At 42.2% G+C, this 21,606-nt stretch overlaps 1 protein-coding gene across 1 annotated transcript; it reads left to right on the top strand.

The window, feature by feature from the left end:
• The first annotated feature begins 5,651 nt into the window (after positions 1 to 5,651).
• On the top strand, positions 5,652 to 19,376 carry NINJ2 (ninjurin 2). Its single transcript, XM_075276497.1, has 4 exons — positions 5,652 to 5,730; positions 18,183 to 18,420; positions 18,655 to 18,838; positions 19,206 to 19,376. The coding sequence occupies exons 1-3, from the start codon at positions 5,698 to 5,700 to the stop codon at positions 18,819 to 18,821; spliced, it is 438 nt and encodes a 145-aa protein (XP_075132598.1). The 5' UTR covers positions 5,652 to 5,697; the 3' UTR covers positions 18,822 to 18,838; positions 19,206 to 19,376.
• The last annotated feature ends 2,230 nt before the right edge of the window (positions 19,377 to 21,606 follow it).

Below are 21,606 nucleotides of genomic sequence, written 5' to 3'. Positions count from 1 at the left end.
CTGTGTTCTGTAGAGACTGTTATACAGTAAAATGTGTTCTGTAGAGACTGTTCTATACAGTCTGTGTTCTATAGAGACCGTTATACAGTAAAATGTGTTCTGTAGAGACTGTTCTATACAGTCTGTGTTCTATACAGTCTGTGTTCTATACAGTCTGTGTTCTGTAGAGACTGTTATACAGAGACTGTGTTCTGTAGAGACTGTTATACTGAGACTGTGTTCTATACAGTCTGTGTTCTATACAGTTGTACTCTATACAGTCTGTGTTCTATACAGTTGTACTCTATACAGTCTGTGTTCTATACAGTCTGTGTTCTATACAGTTGTACTCTATACAGTCTGTGTTCTATACAGTTGTACTCTATACAGTCTGTGTTCTGTAGAGACAGTTCTGTAGAGTCTGTGATCTTCTCCTGTACGTGTTGCCCTCTGTCACCACTAAGCCTGGTGACTCATGTTAGACTGTTCTGTAGCCAGGGTGCCAGTTGCCTCCTTCTCCCTTCCAGGCCCCCTGCTGTGCCCCCCACCCTCTGACCCCTCGGTTCACCACTGACATATCTTACATATTGCTGATATTTTGAGGTTGTTCTCTTTATAAAATGTTATTTTTGGTCACTTCTTGTTTTTCTATAATTAAGGAATATGCAAATTTATTTCTTGGCAATGTAAATCAGTGACCGGGGCCGAACATCAGAGGTGTGAAGAGTCCGGACAGGTCAAGGGTCGTGATTTATGGCAGGAGACCAGACAGACCAGATTGCTCCAGGTAACCAGGTGTGCTGTGGGTGGGGCCGCCTCCTGCAGGGTCAACTACCCCGAAACAGGGCAAACCGTCTCCTTATAGAAGAACCAATGTCACCATAGCGCCCCCATCCGACTTTCCCAGGCATGACAGGTTTGTCATTCAGGACCTTGGCAGAGTTGTGTGACAATTCTTTGGAAGTGCAGTCATGGCCACAATAGTTGTCACCGGCTTTCCCAAAATCAGATGGAATTAAGAATATTGAAGTTTAACATTGATTTTGGGATGTGATGATGTCACACAGGGTTGCTTCAGTTCTGATGATGTCACGCAGGTCTGGTTCAGTTCTGATGATGTCACGCAGGCCTGGTTCAGTTCTGATTATGTCACGCAGGTCTGGTTCAGTTCTGATGATGTCACGCAGGTCTGGTTCAGTTCTGATGATGTCACGCAGGGCTGGTTCATTTCTGATGATGTCACGCAGAGCTGGTTCAGTTCTGATGATGTCACGCAGGGCTGGTTCATTTCTGATGATGTCACGCAGAGCTGGTTCAGTTCTGATGATGTCACACAGGGCTGGTTCAGTTCTGATGATGTCACGCAGGTCTGGTTCAGTTCTGATGATGTCACGCAGGCCTGGTTCAGTTCTGATGATGTCACGCAGGCCTGGTTCAGTTCTGATGATGTCACGCAGGTCTGGTTCAGTTCTGATGATGTCACGCAGGTCTGGTTCATTTCTGATGATGTCACGCAGAGCTGGTTCAGTTCTGATGATGTCACGCAGGTCTGGTTCAGTTCTGATGATGTCACGCAGGTCTGGTTCAGTTCTGATGATGTCACGCAGGTCTGGTTCAGTTCTGATGATGTCACGCAGGTCTGGTTCAGTTCTGATGATGTCACGCAGGTCTGGTTCAGTTCTGATGATGTCACGCAGGTCTGGTTCAGTTCTGATGATGTCACGCAGGCCTGGTTCAGTTCTGATGATGTCACGCAGGTCTGGTTCAGTTCTGATGATGTCACGCAGGGCTGGTTCTGTTCTGATGATGTCACGCAGGGCTGGTTCAGTTCTGATGATGTCACGCAGGTCTGGTTCAGTTCTGATGATGTCACGCAGGGCTGGTTCAGTTCTGATGATGTCACGCAGGGCTGGTTCTGTTCTGATGATGTCACGCAGAGCTGGTTCAGTTCTGATGATGTCACGCAGGTCTGGTTCAGTTCTGATGATGTCACGCAGGTCTGGTTCAGTTCTGATGATGTCACGCAGGTCTGGTTCAGTTCTGATGATGTCACGCAGGTCTGGTTCAGTTCTGATGATGTCACGCAGGTCTGGTTCAGTTCTGATGATGTCACGCAGGTCTGGTTCAGTTCTGATGATGTCACGCAGGCCTGGTTCAGTTCTGATGATGTCACGCAGGTCTGGTTCAGTTCTGATGATGTCACGCAGGGCTGGTTCTGTTCTGATGATGTCACGCAGGGCTGGTTCAGTTCTGATGATGTCACGCAGGTCTGGTTCAGTTCTGATGATGTCACGCAGGGCTGGTTCAGTTCTGATGATGTCACACAGGGCTGGTTCTGTTCTGATGATGTCACGCAGGTCTGGTTCAGTTCTGATGATGTCACGCAGGTCTGGTTCAGTTCTGATGATGTCACGCAGGTCTGGTTCAGTTCTGATGATGTCACGCAGGTCTGGTTCAGTTCTGATGATGTCACGCAGGTCTGGTTCAGTTCTGATGATGTCACGCAGTTCTGTTTCAGTTCTGATGATGTCACACAAGCCTGGTTCAGTTCTGATGATGTCACGCAGGGCTGGTTCTGTTCTGATGATGTCACACAGGGCTGGTTCAGTTCTGATGATGTCACACAGGACTGGTTCTGTTCTGATGATGTCATGCAGGTCTGGTTCAGGTCTGATGATGTTCAGTTTTGATGACATCATCGCCTCTCTTAATCCTTCATTCCTCCTGCTCATATTGACAGGACACAGATTTCTAGGATCCTCTTATCTGCGGCCTCCACTTATCTCAACATACACAATGTGTAGGAAGCGTGGGAGGGGGCGACACAGGGTGATAAGTGGCCATGAACAGACCCTGCTTTCTTCCCTGGGCACAGCTGGCACACATGGAAAGCTGCCCAGCCTGGAGATCCTCACCGCCCTCCCCCAGGGTCAGCCAAGCAGAGTCAGGCAGAGCCAGATAGAGACCCTCTGTCATCTGTATACTGGTAGTCACCATCGCTCTGTATAGTAACGGCTCATATAGGAGGGAGTCATATAGGTGCAGGGGTCATAGAGGATTGGGGTTCATATCAGAGGGGTAACAGAGGAGTGGGGTGTTACATAGGGGAGTTATACATGAGATCATGTAGGGTATAGGGTTAATGTAGGAGGGGCTATCATAGAGGAGGGGCTATCATAGAGGAGGGGGTCACATATAGGAGTGCATAGTGGGTTTATTAGAGGAATTGGGTCATATAGAATGGGATTGTTCATGTAGGAAGGGGTTAATACAGGAGGCGTTATTAGAGGAATCGGGGTTCATATAGGTGCGCTCAATAATGACCTAATACATCTGTATAGGGGGTCAGAGCTCCAGGTTTTCTGATACAGAGCACCAAATCCTCTGCGTAGCCATAGCACTACATGATACAATCCAACAGTCACCACTAGAGGGCGCTCACTGCAGACTACTGACCTCAATAATCAAACCTTATGCAGTGAGCTCCCTCTAGTGGTGGCTGCAGGTAGGAAGAATTTTATTTTTTTGCTCTATGCAGAGGATTTGGAGTTTGGTATCAGAAAAAAAAAATAGTTAGATGAGGGTCAGAGGAGCGCAGACATCCGCAGACAAGCCCTGACAAGCCATGAAAGCTGCAGACGGACAAGGCATGCTGGGACTTGTAGTCTGGCAACAGCTTGCAGCCACGGTTGAGCGACCACCAGTGTCCGGTAGGGGAGTCTGAGGGATCGGTTATGTGTGAGCGGTTGAGCTGCGCCGTACATGCTCTGACACAGCAGCAGCCATCAGTCAGCGCGGCTCAGCTATAGGCGCTATATATAATTTTGGGTTTAGCTTCTCCCAGTGATCTCATCTCTTTCTCCTCTCTCTTTCTAGGGCTCTTGTGAGTCACATCCTGCACTATTCAGGAATCTAAGCCCCGGGGTGAGGGTGCAGAGAGGAGGCTGTCATGGCCATGTGATCGCCTCCGCACTGGGGCACTTGTCTGGATAGGTGCATTTAAAGGGACCGACAGCAATTGTAACATCCAGCATCATTAGACTCTCCAGTGAGTTTCTGCATGGAAACCGTCAGCAAGCAGGTTAGACATTGTCGTCAGTTAGAAGGATTATTGGCTGACGTGTCTGGGTTTTCCATCTTCTCATCCCCAGGGATTACATGTAGCAGAGCTGTGAATGCTGCCCGCACTGCTGACGCTGGGACGCTGGATGTACCGGAATGTTCTACAGTCTTATTAAGCTCGTCTGTGATGTTCTATTATCACCAGCCCCGCACAATTCTATAGATCCTGCTAATCTCACCCAGGGGCGGAGTGCCCCCATATGTAAACATACCACAGGCCTGCCAAATACCCCACGTGAGTCATGTGACCTGACAGGGAGACGACTGTGAACGCTGCAGCATGTGATACACCGAACAACGGCACACGTACAGCAGCCAGCGGCGGTATTATACTATACAGCAAAGAGAAATATCTATCTATCTATCTATCTATCTATCTATCTATCTATCTATCTTCTATCTATCTATCTATCTATCTATCTATCTCCTATCTATCTATCTCCTATCTATCTATCTATCTATCTATCTATCTCTCCGCACATATATCCATCCATAGACAGTAGTAGCATTATTTATTATTACTTATATGGCGCCATCATATTCCGCAGCGCTTTACAGATATTGTCAGTCACTGTCCCATACAGGTCTCCCAATCTACATTCCCTCTCAGTATGTCTTTGGTGTGTGGGAGGAAATCGGAGTACCTGGAGGAAACCCACACAAACACGGGGAGAACATACAAACTCATTGCAGATGTTGCCCTTGGCAGGATTTGAACCCAGGACTCCAAGAGAATCCGAGGCTGCAGTGCTAACCACTGAGCCACGCTGCTGCCCATGCATAATCATGGGGCCCTATAGTAAAGCTCATATTAGGGGCCCGAGCTGCCCTCCTCCCTCCATAGGGCCCTCAGTGCTCCCCTCCTGCAGTCTCTTCCCCTTCCTCGGATTCTCTTGGCCCTCTGCCCACCAGCGCCCCCTGTAGTCACTACACTCTTCTATACATTACACGGGGTATTCTGACCTGTAGAAGCCTCCAGCAGGTATATAGAGGCCTATAGAGCATTCTGTCTATCTTGGCCAGGTGCAGTATATGGCGGTATTATTACATGGGGGTGGGCTCTCCCCTGTATCCTCCGCGGCCTCTTTCGCACAGGCGCCACATTCTTGTTGAGGTTCTGGCCTCTATATTTAGCATTTCCAGGGCCCGGCTCACGTTTAGCTCAGGCCCAGCGTGGACACATTACCGTCAGTCTCCAATGGTGTCGTTTCTCTTCTCAGAACATGCTGGGAGTTGTAGTCCCACCGCAGCTAGAGGGATCACTGTGAGGTCTTAGTTATGATACGACTACAACTCCCAGCATCATAAACCTCTCCATAGCCTATTCCTTACAAGTGTAACTCCCGCTATGGCCAGGGATTGCTGGGACTTGTAGTGGCTTCTGTGATTCTTGCAGGGAATGTGTTAATATCTGGCGGGGCGCACAATGAGGAATCTGTGTTTCCATGGATGGCGTCCCATTCCAGCTGGATGAATGGTACATGTGTGCATCCAGCTGTGCCCACGCCCAGAGAACTGCCCCCCGCCCGCCCCCCTCTGGGACTGACCGAGCCACAACAGCAGCAGAAAGACAAGTTATCCAGCGGAGCTCAGAGGATGGGTACAGAGGGGGAGAGAATCAGCATGGAGGTGAGTAGCCCTGGGCGGGGGCCTGGTATGTAGAGGACTGGTGTAGAATGTCTCAGGTCCCACATCTGGGGCGCTTACGTAACTAGTTCATCCCATCCGAGATCATTACCCAGGGACTACGCCAAGGACCTGAAGCCCCAAAGCCTCTAATAGGGGGCCTGTTGGTAGGGATTGAAGGTCCCTACTTACTCCAGAAGTTCTCTAGGTGCGGATGGAAGTATCTAATGTGAGGGATAAGGACCTAAGTATCTAATAAGTATCTAATGTAAGGGATAAGGACCTGCCAGAATACGCGGCCCCTCCACCTGTCCCAGAGGTCTTACTTAGGTCCTTATAGTGGCCTGTATGACAGCTTTTCCATAGGACAAACTATATGTACACCTTAGGCCCCGGTAGTGGTCTCTGCTGAAAACTGGTAACAGGGACCCAATCATGGTCCTGAGACTCTCCTCTAGGGTGACAGTCAGCATGGCAGGAGGAAGAGATCCTTCACATGTCCTCTCGTCTCCCAATCTTTTGTTACAGTACTAGAAGGACCTGCACGGAGACAGTCACATGACCAGATCACTGCAGGTTCTAAAGTCAGAGATTGATATGGAAGATGTGGGAATGAGGAGGTCAAAAGCAGGTTGTCCATGGCCTGGTGTAGATCCTGTAGGTGGCGCTGATGTCCACACCACCTCCCGTGACTGTTAGTATTAGGCACCACCCTCTTGTCCAATCAGGTTAGGGTTACATGTAGTAGAGGCGCTACTACATACTGCAACAGCATACGCCGAGGTGGAGAGTATAGTATGTGTGAGGCGACTCCCAGATCACATGGCTAACATGCCCAGAGTCGAGGCACTGCCACTTACCTCATCCATGACACCCCAGGAGAACCTACCGTCAACCAATTCATTCTCAGTCTCAGCCATGCTCCTTCCTTTCCTTATATCTTCATTCTGTAAAAGGACCTGCACAGAAACAGTCACATGATCAGTGCAGGTCCTAAGTCAGAGAATATGGAGGAGAATGCGGGCAGCTGGAGGTGACAGGTAAGTGTATAGGACCCATATCTGTAGTACCTGGGAGGATCCTCTGACCTCGGCTAACCCCTCACAGTCTAATCTAAAGGATCCTCCTGACCTCAGCTCCCCCCTCACGAATTTATAGGACCCCCCCCCCCATTTGGATTCACCCCTCACAGACAAACCTATAGACAAATAGTAAATAACTACTTGGGATGTAGATTGGCAATGCATGACTATATGAGCACCATATGATATTACGGTATGTTGGTAGAGTTTTGTGTTATGTGACCATTATTTAGAAAACCAAGAGAAGTCTGAGCCCTGCTCAGTGCTGCCCCCTGTGTCCTCTGATAGGGCAAATGATATTGTCATGCAGATATGTTTATAGAAGACGCTGGTGGAGCAGAACATGTGCGGCCACAGCCCAGCCCTGATATCACCGGAGTCATTAGCCCAGGATTAATCCACACCCCAAATATGACCTTGGCGCCCATCCAGAAACATCTACCTGGGCAAGACCGATCCATGAACTTCCCTGTCTGTACAGTCACCAAACCCCAGAATCAACCACACAAAGGATAAAAGGAACAAGGCGAAGGATGGCCGACACAAACCTACATAGGAGCGGTATTATATAGTTATATTCTTGTACATAGGAGTAGTATTATAGTAGTTATATTCTTGTATATAGGAGCGGTATTATATAGTTATATTCTTGTACATAGGAGTAGTATTATAGTAGTTATATTCTTGTATATAGGAGCGGTATTATATAGTTATATTCTTGTACATAAGAGCAGTATTATAGTAGTTATATTCTTGTACATAGGAGTAGTATTATAGTAGTTATATTCTTGTACATAGGAGTAGTATTATAGTAGTTATATTCTTGTACATAGGGAGCAGTATTATAGTAGTTATATTCTTGTACATAGGAGCAGTATTATAGTAGTTATATTCTTGTACATAGGAGCTGTATTATAGTAGTTATATTCTTGTACATAGGAGCAGTATTATAGTAGTTATATTCTTGTACATAGGAGTAGTATTATAGTAGTTATATTCTTGTACATAGGAGGTAGTATTATAGTAGTTATATTCTTGTACATAGGAGTAGTATTATAGTAGTTATATTCTTGTACATAGGAGGTAGTATTATAGTAGTTATATACTTGTACATAGGAGTAGTATTATAGTAGTTATATTCTTGTACATAGGAGTAGTATTATAGTAGTTATATTCTTGTACATAGGAGTAGTATTATAGTAGTTATATTCTTGTACATAGGAGCAGTATTATAGTAGTTATATTCTTGTACATAGGAGCAGTATTATAGTAGTTATATTCTTGTACATAGGAGCAGTATTATAGTAGTTATATTCTTGTACATAGGAGCAGTATTATAGTAGTTATATTCTTGTACATAGGAGCAGTATTATAGTAGTTATATTCTTGTACATAGGAGCAGTATTATAGTAGTTATATTCTTGTACATAGGAGCAGTATTATAGTAGTTATATTCTTGTACATAGGAGCAGTATTATAGTAGTTATATTCTTGTACATAGGAGCAGTATTATAGTAGTTATATTCTTGTACATAGGAGGTAGTATTATAGTAGTTATATACTTGTACATAGGAGCAGTATTATAGTAGTTATATTCTTGTACATAGGAGCAGTATTATAGTAGTTATATTCTTGTACATAGGAGCAGTATTATAGTAGTTATATTCTTGTACATAGGAGCAGTATTATAGTAGTTATATTCTTGTACATAGGAGCAGTATTATAGTAGTTATATTCTTGTACATAGGAGCAGTATTATAGTAGTTATATTCTTGTACATAGGAGCAGTATTATAGTAGTTATATTCTTGTACATAGGAGCAGTATTATAGTAGTTATATTCTTGTACATAGGAGCAGTATTATAGTAGTTATATTCTTGTACATAGGAGCAGTATTATAGTAGTTATATTCTTGTACATAGGAGCAGTATTATAGTAGTTATATTCTTGTACATAGGAGCAGTATTATAGTAGTTATATTCTTGTACATAGGAGCAGTATTATAGTAGTTATATTCTTGTACATAGGAGGTAGTATTATAGTAGTTATATTCTTGTAAATAGGAGGTAGTATTATAGTAGTTATATTCTTGTACATAGGAGCAGTATTATAGTAGTTATATTCTTGTACATAGGAGCAGTATTATAGTAGTTATATTCTTGTACATAGGAGCAGTATTATAGTAGTTATATTCTTGTACATAGGAGCAGTATTATAGTAGTTATATTCTTGTACATAGGAGTAGTATTATAGTAGTTATATTCTTGTATATAGGAGCAGTATTATAGTAGTTATATTCTTGTACATAGGAGCAGTATTATAGTAGTTATATTCTTGTACATAGGAGGTAGTATTATAGTAGTTATATTCTTGTACATAGGAGCAGTATTATAGTAGTTATATTCTTGTATACAGGGCTAGTATATTACTGTAATCACTATATATATATTCCACCACGTACAATACTACTGACATTGGGTTTCTGGCCTTGTACAATGTCTGATCCTCCCTGTATGTTGTTGTGCCAATCACTTGGTATTTCCTCCGCACACACAAGGCCGGGCACACTGGGCACTCGGCCATCTTACTAGCTGGCGGTCACTGTGAGTCACAAGTGTAAAGAAGACTAATCTGAACATGAATGAATTGGTGCCAGCTCTTGTATACTATATACATGTGCGGACATATCAGCTCACCCCGGGTAATAGAAGATACAGATGTGATTGAGGAGATTCCTGCAAAGGGCAAATAAATAATCACAGAGAAAATAGAAGCAGAGATTGACCTGTAACACCGGGCTATGAGATGAGAGGCTTAGATACAGCAGGGAGTATCACATTGTATTGAAAGATTCACAAGACGGTCACTAAACATAATAAGGGTCAGGGGATAATTATACACATTAGGGAGAGTGTGTGCTTACATAGGCACTCCGCATCGCGTCAGTGGCATGTTGTTAAGGGGGCTGTCTCTAGAGGGCGGCGTACAGAGGCGCCGTTCTCCTAATTACATCCTGGAGAATAGATTTGCATATTTTTTACCCTAAATATAATAACTTATAAGAGGCTCCGAGGTATAAAGAAGATCCTGAATATACAGAGACTGGAGGAGCTTCACTAGGTATACAGGCTATATAGTCTTCAGTAGTTGATCCCTTTATAATGGCTGACTAATAATGATGACAGATTACAAGGTTTTGGACCTCTCGGCTCCTTTCTCAAGTAAAAACCATTTCTGAAGTAGCAGATTTATGTACAAAAGGAGACATAGGGATAAAATTCCAGGAGGAAGGAGGGTAGAGGGTTATTAGTCATTGGTAGAAACAATGTAAACAATTCCAGGTTCTTATCAGTTCTCAGGTCAGTGATTCCTGTAAGATGCCATAAACCCATGTGACAGATTTAACCCCTTCTCCAGTGTTTGAAGCAGGGTCATAAGTTTATACTCATAAATCCGTCGCTCGTTCCTTGATTTAAAATTCCCTCTTAAAACCAAAACTTTCATGTGATCGGTGATATTATGATCCTCATTGCAGAAATGTTTTGATACGGGAAGGTCCATTCTTTGTTCTCTAATTATATGGCGATGTGAATTCATACACATTCTAAGCCGCTGTCCGGTCTCTCCAACATACAGAATTTCAGTTGAACATTTTGTGCACATACACTACATTAGGTGGCTGCAGGTGAACGTACCTGGATTTGATATTCCCTGTTAGAGTTCGCCATCTCTATGGTCAGTTTGTGCAGGCAGGTTTTGCACCTTTTCTGTCCGCATGGAAATGTTCCTGTGTTAGTTAGAACCTGGAATTGTTTACATTGTTTCCACCAATTACTAATAACCCCCCCTCCTTCCTCCTGGAATTCTATCCCTATGTGTCCTTTTTGTACATAAATCTGCTCCTTCAGAAATGATTTAAATTTACTTGAGAAAGGAGCCGAGAGATCCGAAACCTTGTAATCTGTCATCATTATTAGTCAGCCATTGAAAAGGGATCAACTACTGAAGACTAGCAAGTTGTTTTTTTTATATTTCCTACCCACTGGCTAACACGGTACATTTTTCTTATACAGGCTATATAGAGATAGAAACAGCAACACTGCCCCCTGCTGGAGACAAATAAAACTGGTTGTAGACTAATCTGCAGAGTAAACCGCTGGCAAGGTCCCATATACAGGACAAGAGAAGTAGTACTGTGCACTGTCCATATATACAGGAGAAGAGAAGTAGTACTGTGCACTGTCCATATATACAGGACAAGAGAAGTGGTACTGTGCACTGTCCATATATACAGGACTAGAGAAGTAGTACTGTGCACTGTCCATATATACAGGATAGAGAAGTAGTACTGTGCACTGTCCAGATATACAGGATAGAGAAGTGGTACTGTGCACTGTCCATATATACAGGAGAAGAGAAGTGGTACTGTGCACTGTCCATATATACAGGACTAGAGAAGTAGTACTGTGCACTGTCCATATATACAAGAGAAGAGAAGTGGTACTGTGCACTGTCCATATATACAGGAGAAGAGAAGTAGTACTGTGCACTGTCCATATATACAGCACTAGAGAAGTAGTACTGTGCACTGTCCATATATACAGGATAGAGAAGTGGTACTGTGCACTGTCCATATATACAGGATAGAGAAGTAGTACTGTGCACTGTCCATATATACAGGACAAGAGAAGTAGTACTGTGCACTGTCCATATATACAGGACAAGAGAAGTGGTACTGTGCACTGTCCATATATACAGGACAAGAGAAGTAGTACTGTGCACTGTCCATATATACAGGACGAGAGAAGTAGTACTGTGCACTGTCCATATATACAGGACAAGAGAAGTGGTACTGTGCACTGTCCATATATACAGGACAAGAGAAGTGGTACTGTGCACTGTCCATATATACAGGACAAGAGAAGTGGTACTGTGCAGTGTCCATATATACAGGACTAGAGAAGTAGTACTGTGCACTGTCCATATATACAGGACAAGAGAAGTGGTACTGTGCAGTGTCCATATATACAGGACTAGAGAAGTGGTACTGCGCACTGTCCAGATATACAGGATAGAGAAGTAGTACTGTGCACTGTTCATATATTCAGGACTAGAGAAGTGGTACTGTGCACTGTCCATATATACAGGAGAAGAGAAGTAGTACTGTGCACTGTCCATATATACAGGAGAAGAGAAGTGGTACTGTGCACTGTCCATATATACAGGACTAGAGAAGTAGTACTATGCACTGTCCATATATACAGGAGAAGAGAAGTAGTACTGTGCACTGTCCATATATACAGGAGAAGAGAAGTAGTACTGTGCACTGTCCATATATACAGGAGAAGAGATGTAGTACTGTGCACTGTCCATATATACAGGATAGAGAAGTGGTACTGTGCACTGTCCATATATACAGGACATGAGAAGTAGTACTGTGCACTGTCCATATATACAGGAGAAGAGAAGTAGTACTGTGCACTGTCCATATATACAGGACAAGAGAAGTAGTACTGTGCACTGTCCATATATACAGGAGAAGAGAAGTAGTACTGTGCACTGTCCATATATACAGGACTAGAGAAGTGGTACTGCGCACTGTCCAGATATACAGGATAGAGAAGTAGTACTGTGCACTGTTCATATATTCAGGACTAGAGAAGTGGTACTGTGCACTGTCCATATATACAGGAGAAGAGAAGTAGTACTGTGCACTGTCCATATATACAGGACTAGAGAAGTAGTACTGTGCACTGTCCATATATACAGGAGAAGAGAAGTAGTACTGTGCACTGTCCATATATAAAGGACTAGAGAAGTAGTACTGTGCACTGTCCATATATACAGGAGAAGAGAAGTAGTACTGTGCACTGTCCATATATACAGGAGAAGAGAAGTAGTACTGTGCACTGTCCATATATACAGGACAAGAGAAGTAGTACTGTGCACTGTCCATATATACAGGACAAGAGAAGTAGTACTGTGCACTGTCCATATATACAGGACTAGAGAAGTAGTACTGTGCACTGTCCATATATACAGGACTAGAGAAGTAGTACTGTGCACTGTCCATATATACAGGAGAAGAGATGTAGTACTGTGCACTGTCCATATATACAGGAGAAGAGAAGTGGTACTGTGCACTGTCCATATATACAGGATAGAGAAGTGGTACTGTGCACTGTCCATATATACAGGACATGAGAAGTAGTACTGTGCACTGTCCATATATACAGGAGAAGAGAAGTAGTACTGTGCACTGTCCATATATACAGGAGAAGAGAAGTAGTACTGTGCACTGTCCATATATACAGGAGAAGAGAAGTAGTACTGTGCACTGTCCATATATACAGGATAGAGAAGTGGTACTGTGCACTGTCCATATATACAGGAGAAGAGAAGTAGTACTGTGCACTGTCCATATATACAGGAGAAGAGAAGTAGTACTGTGCTCTGTCCATATATACAGGATAGAGAAGTGGTACTGTGCACTGTCCATATATACAGGACTAAAGAAGTAGTACTGTGCACTGTCCATATATACAGGATAGAGAAGTAGTACTGTGCACTGTCCATATATACAGGAGAAGAGATGTAGTACTGTGCACTGTCCATATATACAGGAGAAGAGAAGTGGTACTGTGCACTGTCCATATATACAGGAGAAGAGAAGTAGTACTGTGCACTGTCCATATATACAGGAGAAGAGAAGTAGTACTGTGCTCTGTCCATATATACAGGATAGAGAAGTGGTACTGTGCACTGTCCATATATACAGGACTAAAGAAGTAGTACTGTGCACTGTCCATATATACAGGAGAAGAGAAGTAGTACTGTGCACTGTCCATATATACAGGAGAAGAGATGTAGTACTGTGCACTGTCCATATATACAGGAGAAGAGAAGTGGTACTGTGCACTGTCCATATATACAGGATAGAGAAGTGGTACTGTGCACTGTCCATATATACAGGACATGAGAAGTAGTACTGTGCACTGTCCATATATACAGGAGAAGAGAAGTAGTACTGTGCACTGTCCATATATACAGGAGAAGAGAAGTAGTACTGTGCACTGTCCATATATACAGGATAGAGAAGTGGTACTGTGCACTGTCCATATATACAGGATAGAGAAGTGGTACTGTGTACTGTCCATATATACAGGATAGAGAAGTGGTACTGTGCACTGTCCATATATACAGGACTAAAGAAGTAGTACTGTGCACTGTCCATATATACAGGACTAAAGAAGTAGTACTGTGCACTGTCCATATATACAGGACTAAAGAAGTAGTACTGTGCACTGTCCATATATACAGGACTAAAGAAGTAGTACTGTGCACTGTCCATATATACAGGACTAAAGAAGTAGTACTGTGTTTAAACAATACATGATACTTGCCTGGCCTAGTTGTATTTTGTTACACTTTGTAGTCCTCTGTAAGCCATGAGATAACTGAGTGGTGTTGATAGTTGCTTAGTTACATGATTTTGGCATGTCACTGTAGCCTCCGTGACTCAGTCATGACACAGCGTCTGGGTAGCAAGGAGCGGAAGGGAGGCTGCCAATGGCACTATGTCAATCTGGCAGAGATTTGTTATAGATACCCCAGGACATATCACATGAAGACAAAAGTGACCAGTCCAGTCTGATTATACCACGTGACCTTGAAGATCACATCCGCTAACCCAACCTGACAATATCAGGTCACAAAGGGTGGAAACGGAGACTCAAGTGACAGTCATCGAGGACATGATGTATCAGCGAGACCGTATAAAGTGACTGCAGAGAGAAGGAAGTGATGATCGATACCGTATACTGGAATGCCACACTACAGGAATATAACTACTATAATACTACTCCTATGTACAAGAATATAACTACTATAATACTACTCCTATGTACAAGAATATAACTACTATAATACTGCTCCTATGTACAAGAATATAACTACTATAATACTGCCCCCTATGTACAAGAATATAACTACTATAATACTACTCCTATGTACAAGAATATAACTACTATAATACTACTCCTATGTACAAGAATATAACTACTATAATACTGCCCCCTATGTACAAGAATATAACTACTATAATACTACTCCTATGTACAAGAATATAACTACTATAATACTACCTCCTATGTACAAGAATATATCTACTATAATACTGCTCCTATGTACAAGAATATAACTACTATAATACTACTCCTATATACAAGAATATAACTACTATAATACTACCTCCTATGTACAAGAATATAACTACTATAATACTACCTCCTATGTACAAGAATATAACTACTATAATACTACTCCTATGTACAAGAATATAACTACTATAATACTACCTCCTATGTACAAGAATATAACTACTATAATACTACCTCCTATGTACAAGAATATAACTACTATAATACTACTCCTATGTACAAGAATATAACTACTATAATACTGCTCCTATGTACAAGAATATAACTACTATAATACTACCTCCTATGTACAAGAATATAACTACTATAATACTGCTCCTATGTACAAGAATATAACTACTATAATACTGCTCCTATGTACAAGAATATAACTACTATAATACTGCTCCTATGTACAAGAATATAACTACTATAATACTACCTCCTATGTACAAGAATATAACTACTATAATACTACCCCCTATGTACAAGAATATAACTACTATAATACTACCTCCTATGTACAAGAATATAACTACTATAATACTACTCCTATATACAAGAATATAACTACTATAATACTACCTCCTATGTACAAGAATATAACTACTATAATACTACTCCTATGTACAAGAATATAACTACTATAATACTACCTCCTATGTACAAGAATATAACTACTATAATACTGCTCCTATATACAAGAATATAACTACTATAATACTACCTCCTATGTACAAGAATATAACTACTATAATACTACTCCTATATACAAGAATATAACTACTATAATACTACTCCTATGTACAAGAATATAACTACTATAATACTACCTCCTATGTACAAGAATATAACTACTATAATACTACTCCTATATACAAGAATATAACTACTATAATACTACTCCTATGTACAAGAATATAACTACTATAATACTACCTCCTATGTACAAGAATATAACTACTATAATACTGCTCCTATGTACAAGAATATAACTACTATAATACTACCTCCTATGTACAAGAATATAACTACTATAATACTACCTCCTATGTACAAGAATATAACTACTATAATACTACTCCTATATACAAGAATATAACTACTATAATACTACCTCCTATGTACAAGAATATAACTACTATAATACTGCTCCTATGTACAAGAATATAATTACTATAATACTACTCCTATGTACAAGAATATAACTACAATAATACTACTCCTATATACAAAAATATAACTACTATAATACTGCTCCTATATACAAGAATATAACTACTATAATACTACTCCTATGTACAAGAATATAACTACTATAATACTACTTCTATGTACAAGAATATAACTACTATAATACTACTCCTATGTACAAGAATATAACTACTATAATACTACCTCCTATGTACAAGAATATAACTACTATAATACTACCTCCTATATACAAGAATATAACTACTATAATACTACTCCTATGTACAAGAATATAACTACTATAATACTACCTCCTATGTACAAGAATATAACTACTATAATACTACCTCCTATGTACAAGAATATAACTACTATAATACTACCTCCTATATACAAGAATATAACTACTATAATACTACCTCCTATGTACAAGAATATAACTACTATAATACTACTCCTATATACAAGAATATAACTACTATAATACTACTCCTATATACAAGAATATAACTACTATAATACTACTCCTATGTACAAGAATATAACTACTATAATACTGCTCCTATGTACAAGAATATAACTACTATAATACTACCTCCTATGTACAAGAATATAACTACTATAATACTACTCCTATATACAAGAATATAACTACTATAATACTACTTCTATGTACAAGAATATAACTACTATAATACTACTCCTATGTACAAGAATATAACTACTATAATACTGCTCCTATGTACAAGAATATAACTACTATAATACTACCTCCTATGTACAAGAATATAACTACTATAATACTGCTCCTATGTACAAGAATATAACTACTATAATACTACCTCCTATATACAAGAATATAACTACTATAATACTGCTCCTATGTACAAGAATATAACTACTATAATACTACCTCCTATATACAAGAATATAACTACTATAATACTGCTCCTATGTACAAGAATATAACTACTATAATACTACCTCCTATATACAAGAATATAACTACTATAATACTACTCCTATGTACAAGAATATAACTACTATAATACTACCTCCTATGTACAAGAATATAACTACTATAATACTACCTCCTATATACAAGAATATAACTACTATAATACTACTCCTATGTACAAGAATATAACTACTATAATACTACCTCCTATGTACAAGAATATAACTACTATAATACTACCTCCTATACACAAGAATATAACTACTATAATACTGCTCCTATGTACAAGAATATAACTACTATAATACTACTCCTATATACAAGAATATAACTACTATAATACTACTCCTATATACAAGAATATAACTACTATAATACTGCCCCCTATGTACAAGAATATAACTACTATAATACTACTCCTATGTACAAGAATATAACTACTATAATACTACTCCTATGTACAAGAATATAACTACTATAATACTGCTCCTATGTACAAGAATATAACTACTATGATACTGCCCCCTATATATAAGTATATGTATAGCTGCTTGTATTGCTCGGTGCAGTATTATATAACATTGAGGACCTGACTCTTTAGTTTGGTGATTCTGACCTCTAGTGGTGAGATTGGGATGTTCAGTTTATTGATTACAGATATTTGATATTCTTTAGCTTTATTACACCTCTTGTAGATCATATCTATGGCTTCCGCTGTTCATACAGAACAAGGTGTAAGTGTAATATTTACCACAGTAGGATTTGTTGTACCAGAGGAAATTGAAATAATTGGTAAAGGGGGTCGGTGGGGGGTTGGTCGGGGGGGGGGGGGGGTGATAATCAGTTTATAAGGGATGAATAATTTGATAATCTCTAATCTTTCTCTCATCTGTCCGGAGTATGTTTGATATCTTCTTTTTTCTTCGGTATACATCAGACTTGTGATCTCGAGCCCTCCGGGGCTTGTGTAGATTTCGGTTATCTTTCTCCCCAGTTTTCTGACCTCTCTGTCCTTGTGACCAGGCGGCTGGTAATCCCATTGGACGCGGCGTCAGGTCTGCCATCAACATTAATCATTACGCCACCAAGAAGAGCCTGGCGGAGAGCATGCTGGACGTGGCGCTGTTCATGGCGAACGCGGCGCAGCTGAAGGCGGTTCTGGAGCAGGGTCCGGGCTTCACCTATTACGTCACGCTCATCACTCTCATCAGCCTGTCCCTGGCTCTGCAGGTCGTCATTGGGATCCTGCTGATTATCATTGGTGAGACATTGCACGGGGAAGGTCACCTGTATGACAAATGTCAGTGTAATGGCTGATAACAGGGAGCAATAGACGGCTTTCACCTGCTACGGTATATATGTATTGATTGGGTGTAATACCAGCTATGACCTGCAGGTGGCGCTGTTGTTATTGCTTCCTGGCTATATACTGATCATTGCAGATCTTGGTGATCTCCATGGAAGTTTAACCCCCTTATGTTCCTTCTATCTATAGCTCGCAGAAATTTGAATGACGTATCTAAGCAGCCACGCCTGGACATTATGAACAATGTGGCCACCGCCCTCGTGTTTGTCACCGTCCTCATCAACATCTTCATTACGGCGTTTGGGGTGCAAAAAACTGGACTTTACCCATCACGGGGGCCACGGGAAGTGCACTAAGGCGCAAAGACTGATAGGTAATATGTAATACTGAGCTGTGTATCTAATCCTACCCTGTGTGATACTGTATACTGAGCTGTGTATCTAATCCTATCCTGTGTGATACAGTATACTGAGCTGTGTATCTAATCCTCTCCTGTGTGATACTGTATACTGAGCTGTGTATCTAATCCTATCCTGTGTGATACTGTATACTGAGCTGTGTATCTAATCCTACCCTGTGTGATACTGTATACTGAGCTGTGTATCTAATCCTATCCTGTGTGATACTATATACTGAGCTGTATCTAATCCTATCCTGTGTGATACTGTATACTGAGCTGTGTATCTAATCCTGTCCTGTGTGATACAGATATAATGTACCTCCCTCTTCTTGTCTTACAGACTCCCCTGTGGCTCAGACTCGCGGCTCTTCCTCGGACTATTCCCGGCCTCCGATATCACATTTTATATGGTTGACACTCGAACGTCCAGAAATAACTGAAGGGGAAAAGAGAAAAGATAGAAAACGTCACTAATAACGCTGATAGTAAGGAAGGTCTGACGTAGTAAGAAGCGCGGTGTAACCTGTGTGTGATGTTATTATTATTGTTATTTCTATAGTACCATTACTCCCACGGTGCTGTACATTATTATATTAATCCCATGGCGCTGTATATTTGGGGGTTACAGACAATACACAGAATATACAGGTAGATATAATACTGACAGTGACCGGCTGGCACAGTGGGGTGGAGGGCCGGGCCGCCAGGGCTTACAATCTATGATATAGCAGACACATGCTGCCTATAGGAGTGTCTGTTCTATACGGAGAGCCCTGAGATGTAGGACCTGATAGGGATCAGCCAATAATGTGCAGATACGTGGCGCCTCCTGGGTGTATAAGACGGCAGTGATATATACGGGGATCGCTCCAGGAACCAGGGAAGTCTAAACAGGCCGACCTAACGGGACCTCTAAGTGACTCTCATCTGCCGGCCTAACCATGAAAATCACCAGCAGACTGCGACTAGGATAAAGTCACCTAATGGAGGAGTCTATACGCTCAATATACCACTCCGCTACGCGTTTCACCCCTACTTGTTACTTAGGATCATCAGGAGGAGGAGTATATAGGAGTATATAGGAACAAAACACAGAAAACTGCAGTAACCTCGATGGTGGACCATGGAAGCCGATGTGCGCGGTGTCCTCTGCTTCTTTATAGTGAGGAGACCGCAGTCCTTGCACGCACCCCGTGACGTTGCGCCCATTGATTGGACACTCGCGTAATACCCAGGTCGGAGCATTGCAAGGTTTCCTATGGTTACCCTGACGCTTTACCTATATCCTCTGCAGTATACGGCCGCCATCAAGAGATTAGAGGAGGCGAGTGATCGGGAAGTGTAGAGGTGACGGGACGTCGCTCCTGTATACCCTGGATCTAATCCGGATCAGTGCAGGCATCCTACAATAAAAGAAAACCGAGAGGCAGATAAAGAAGCCGTCACAGGAACCGCACGGAGGTGTATGAATAACAGTGAGAACTAGCGCGTAATGGGAACATGGCGCAGACGTCTGTCAGGGTATAGCGCGCTGCTTACTATGTCACAGGGACCGCACGGAGGACTACGAATAACAGTGAGAACTAGCGTGTAATGGGAACATGGTGCAGACGTCTGTCAGGGTATAGCGCGGGTCTTACTATGTCACAGGAGCCGCACGGAGGACTACGAATAACAGTGAGAACTAGCGCGTAATGGGAACATGGCGCAGACGTCTGTCAGGGTATAGCGCGGGTCTTACTATGTCACAGGGACCGCACGGAGGACTACGAATAGAACTAGCGCATAATGGGAACATGGCGCAGACGTCTGTCAGGGTATAGCGCGCAGCTTACTATGTCACAGGAGCCGCACGGAGGTGTATGAATAACAGTGAGAACTAGCGCGTAATGGGAACATGGCGCAGACGTCTGTCAGGGTATAGCGCGGGTCTTACTATGTCACAGGGACCGCACGGAGGACTACGAATAGAACTAGCGCGTAATGGGAACATGGCGCAGACGTCTGTCAGGGTATAGCGCGGGTCTTACTATGTCACAGGGACCGCACGGAGGACTACGAATAGAACTAGCGCGTAATGGGAACATGGCGCAGACGTCTGTCAGGGTATAGCGCGGGTCTTACTATGTCACAGGAACCGCACGGAGGACTACGAATAACAGTGAGAACTAGCGCGTAATGGGAACATGGCGCAGACGTCTGTCAGGGTATAGCGCGGGTCTTACTATGTCACAGGAACCGCACGGAGGACTACGAATAACAGTGAGAACTAGCGCGTAATGGGAACATGGCGCAGACGTCTGTCAGGGTATAGCGCGGGTCTTACTATGTCACAGGGACCGCACGGAGGACTACGAATAGAACTAGCGCATAATGGGAACATGGCGCAGACGTCTGTCAGGGTATAGCGCGGGTCTTACTATGTCACAGGGACCGCACGGAGGACTACGAATAGAACTAGCGCGTAATGGGAACATGGCGCAGACGTCTGTCAGGGTATAGCGCGGGTCTTACTATGTCACAGGGACCGCACGGAGGACTACGAATAGAACTAGCGCATAATGGGAACATGGCGCAGACGTCTGTCAGGGTATAGCGCGGGTCTTACTATGTCACAGGGACCGCACGGAGGACTACGAATAACAGTGAGAACTAGCGCGTAATGGGAACATGGCGCAGACGTCTGTCAGGGTATAGCGCGGGTCTTACTATGTCACAGGGACCGCACGGAGGACTACGAA

The sequence above is a fragment of the Leptodactylus fuscus genome, chromosome 5, assembly GCF_031893055.1.
Source record: "Leptodactylus fuscus isolate aLepFus1 chromosome 5, aLepFus1.hap2, whole genome shotgun sequence".
Lineage (NCBI taxonomy): Eukaryota > Metazoa > Chordata > Amphibia > Anura > Leptodactylidae > Leptodactylus > Leptodactylus fuscus.
This window is presented reverse-complemented; position numbering and strand designations above follow the sequence as displayed.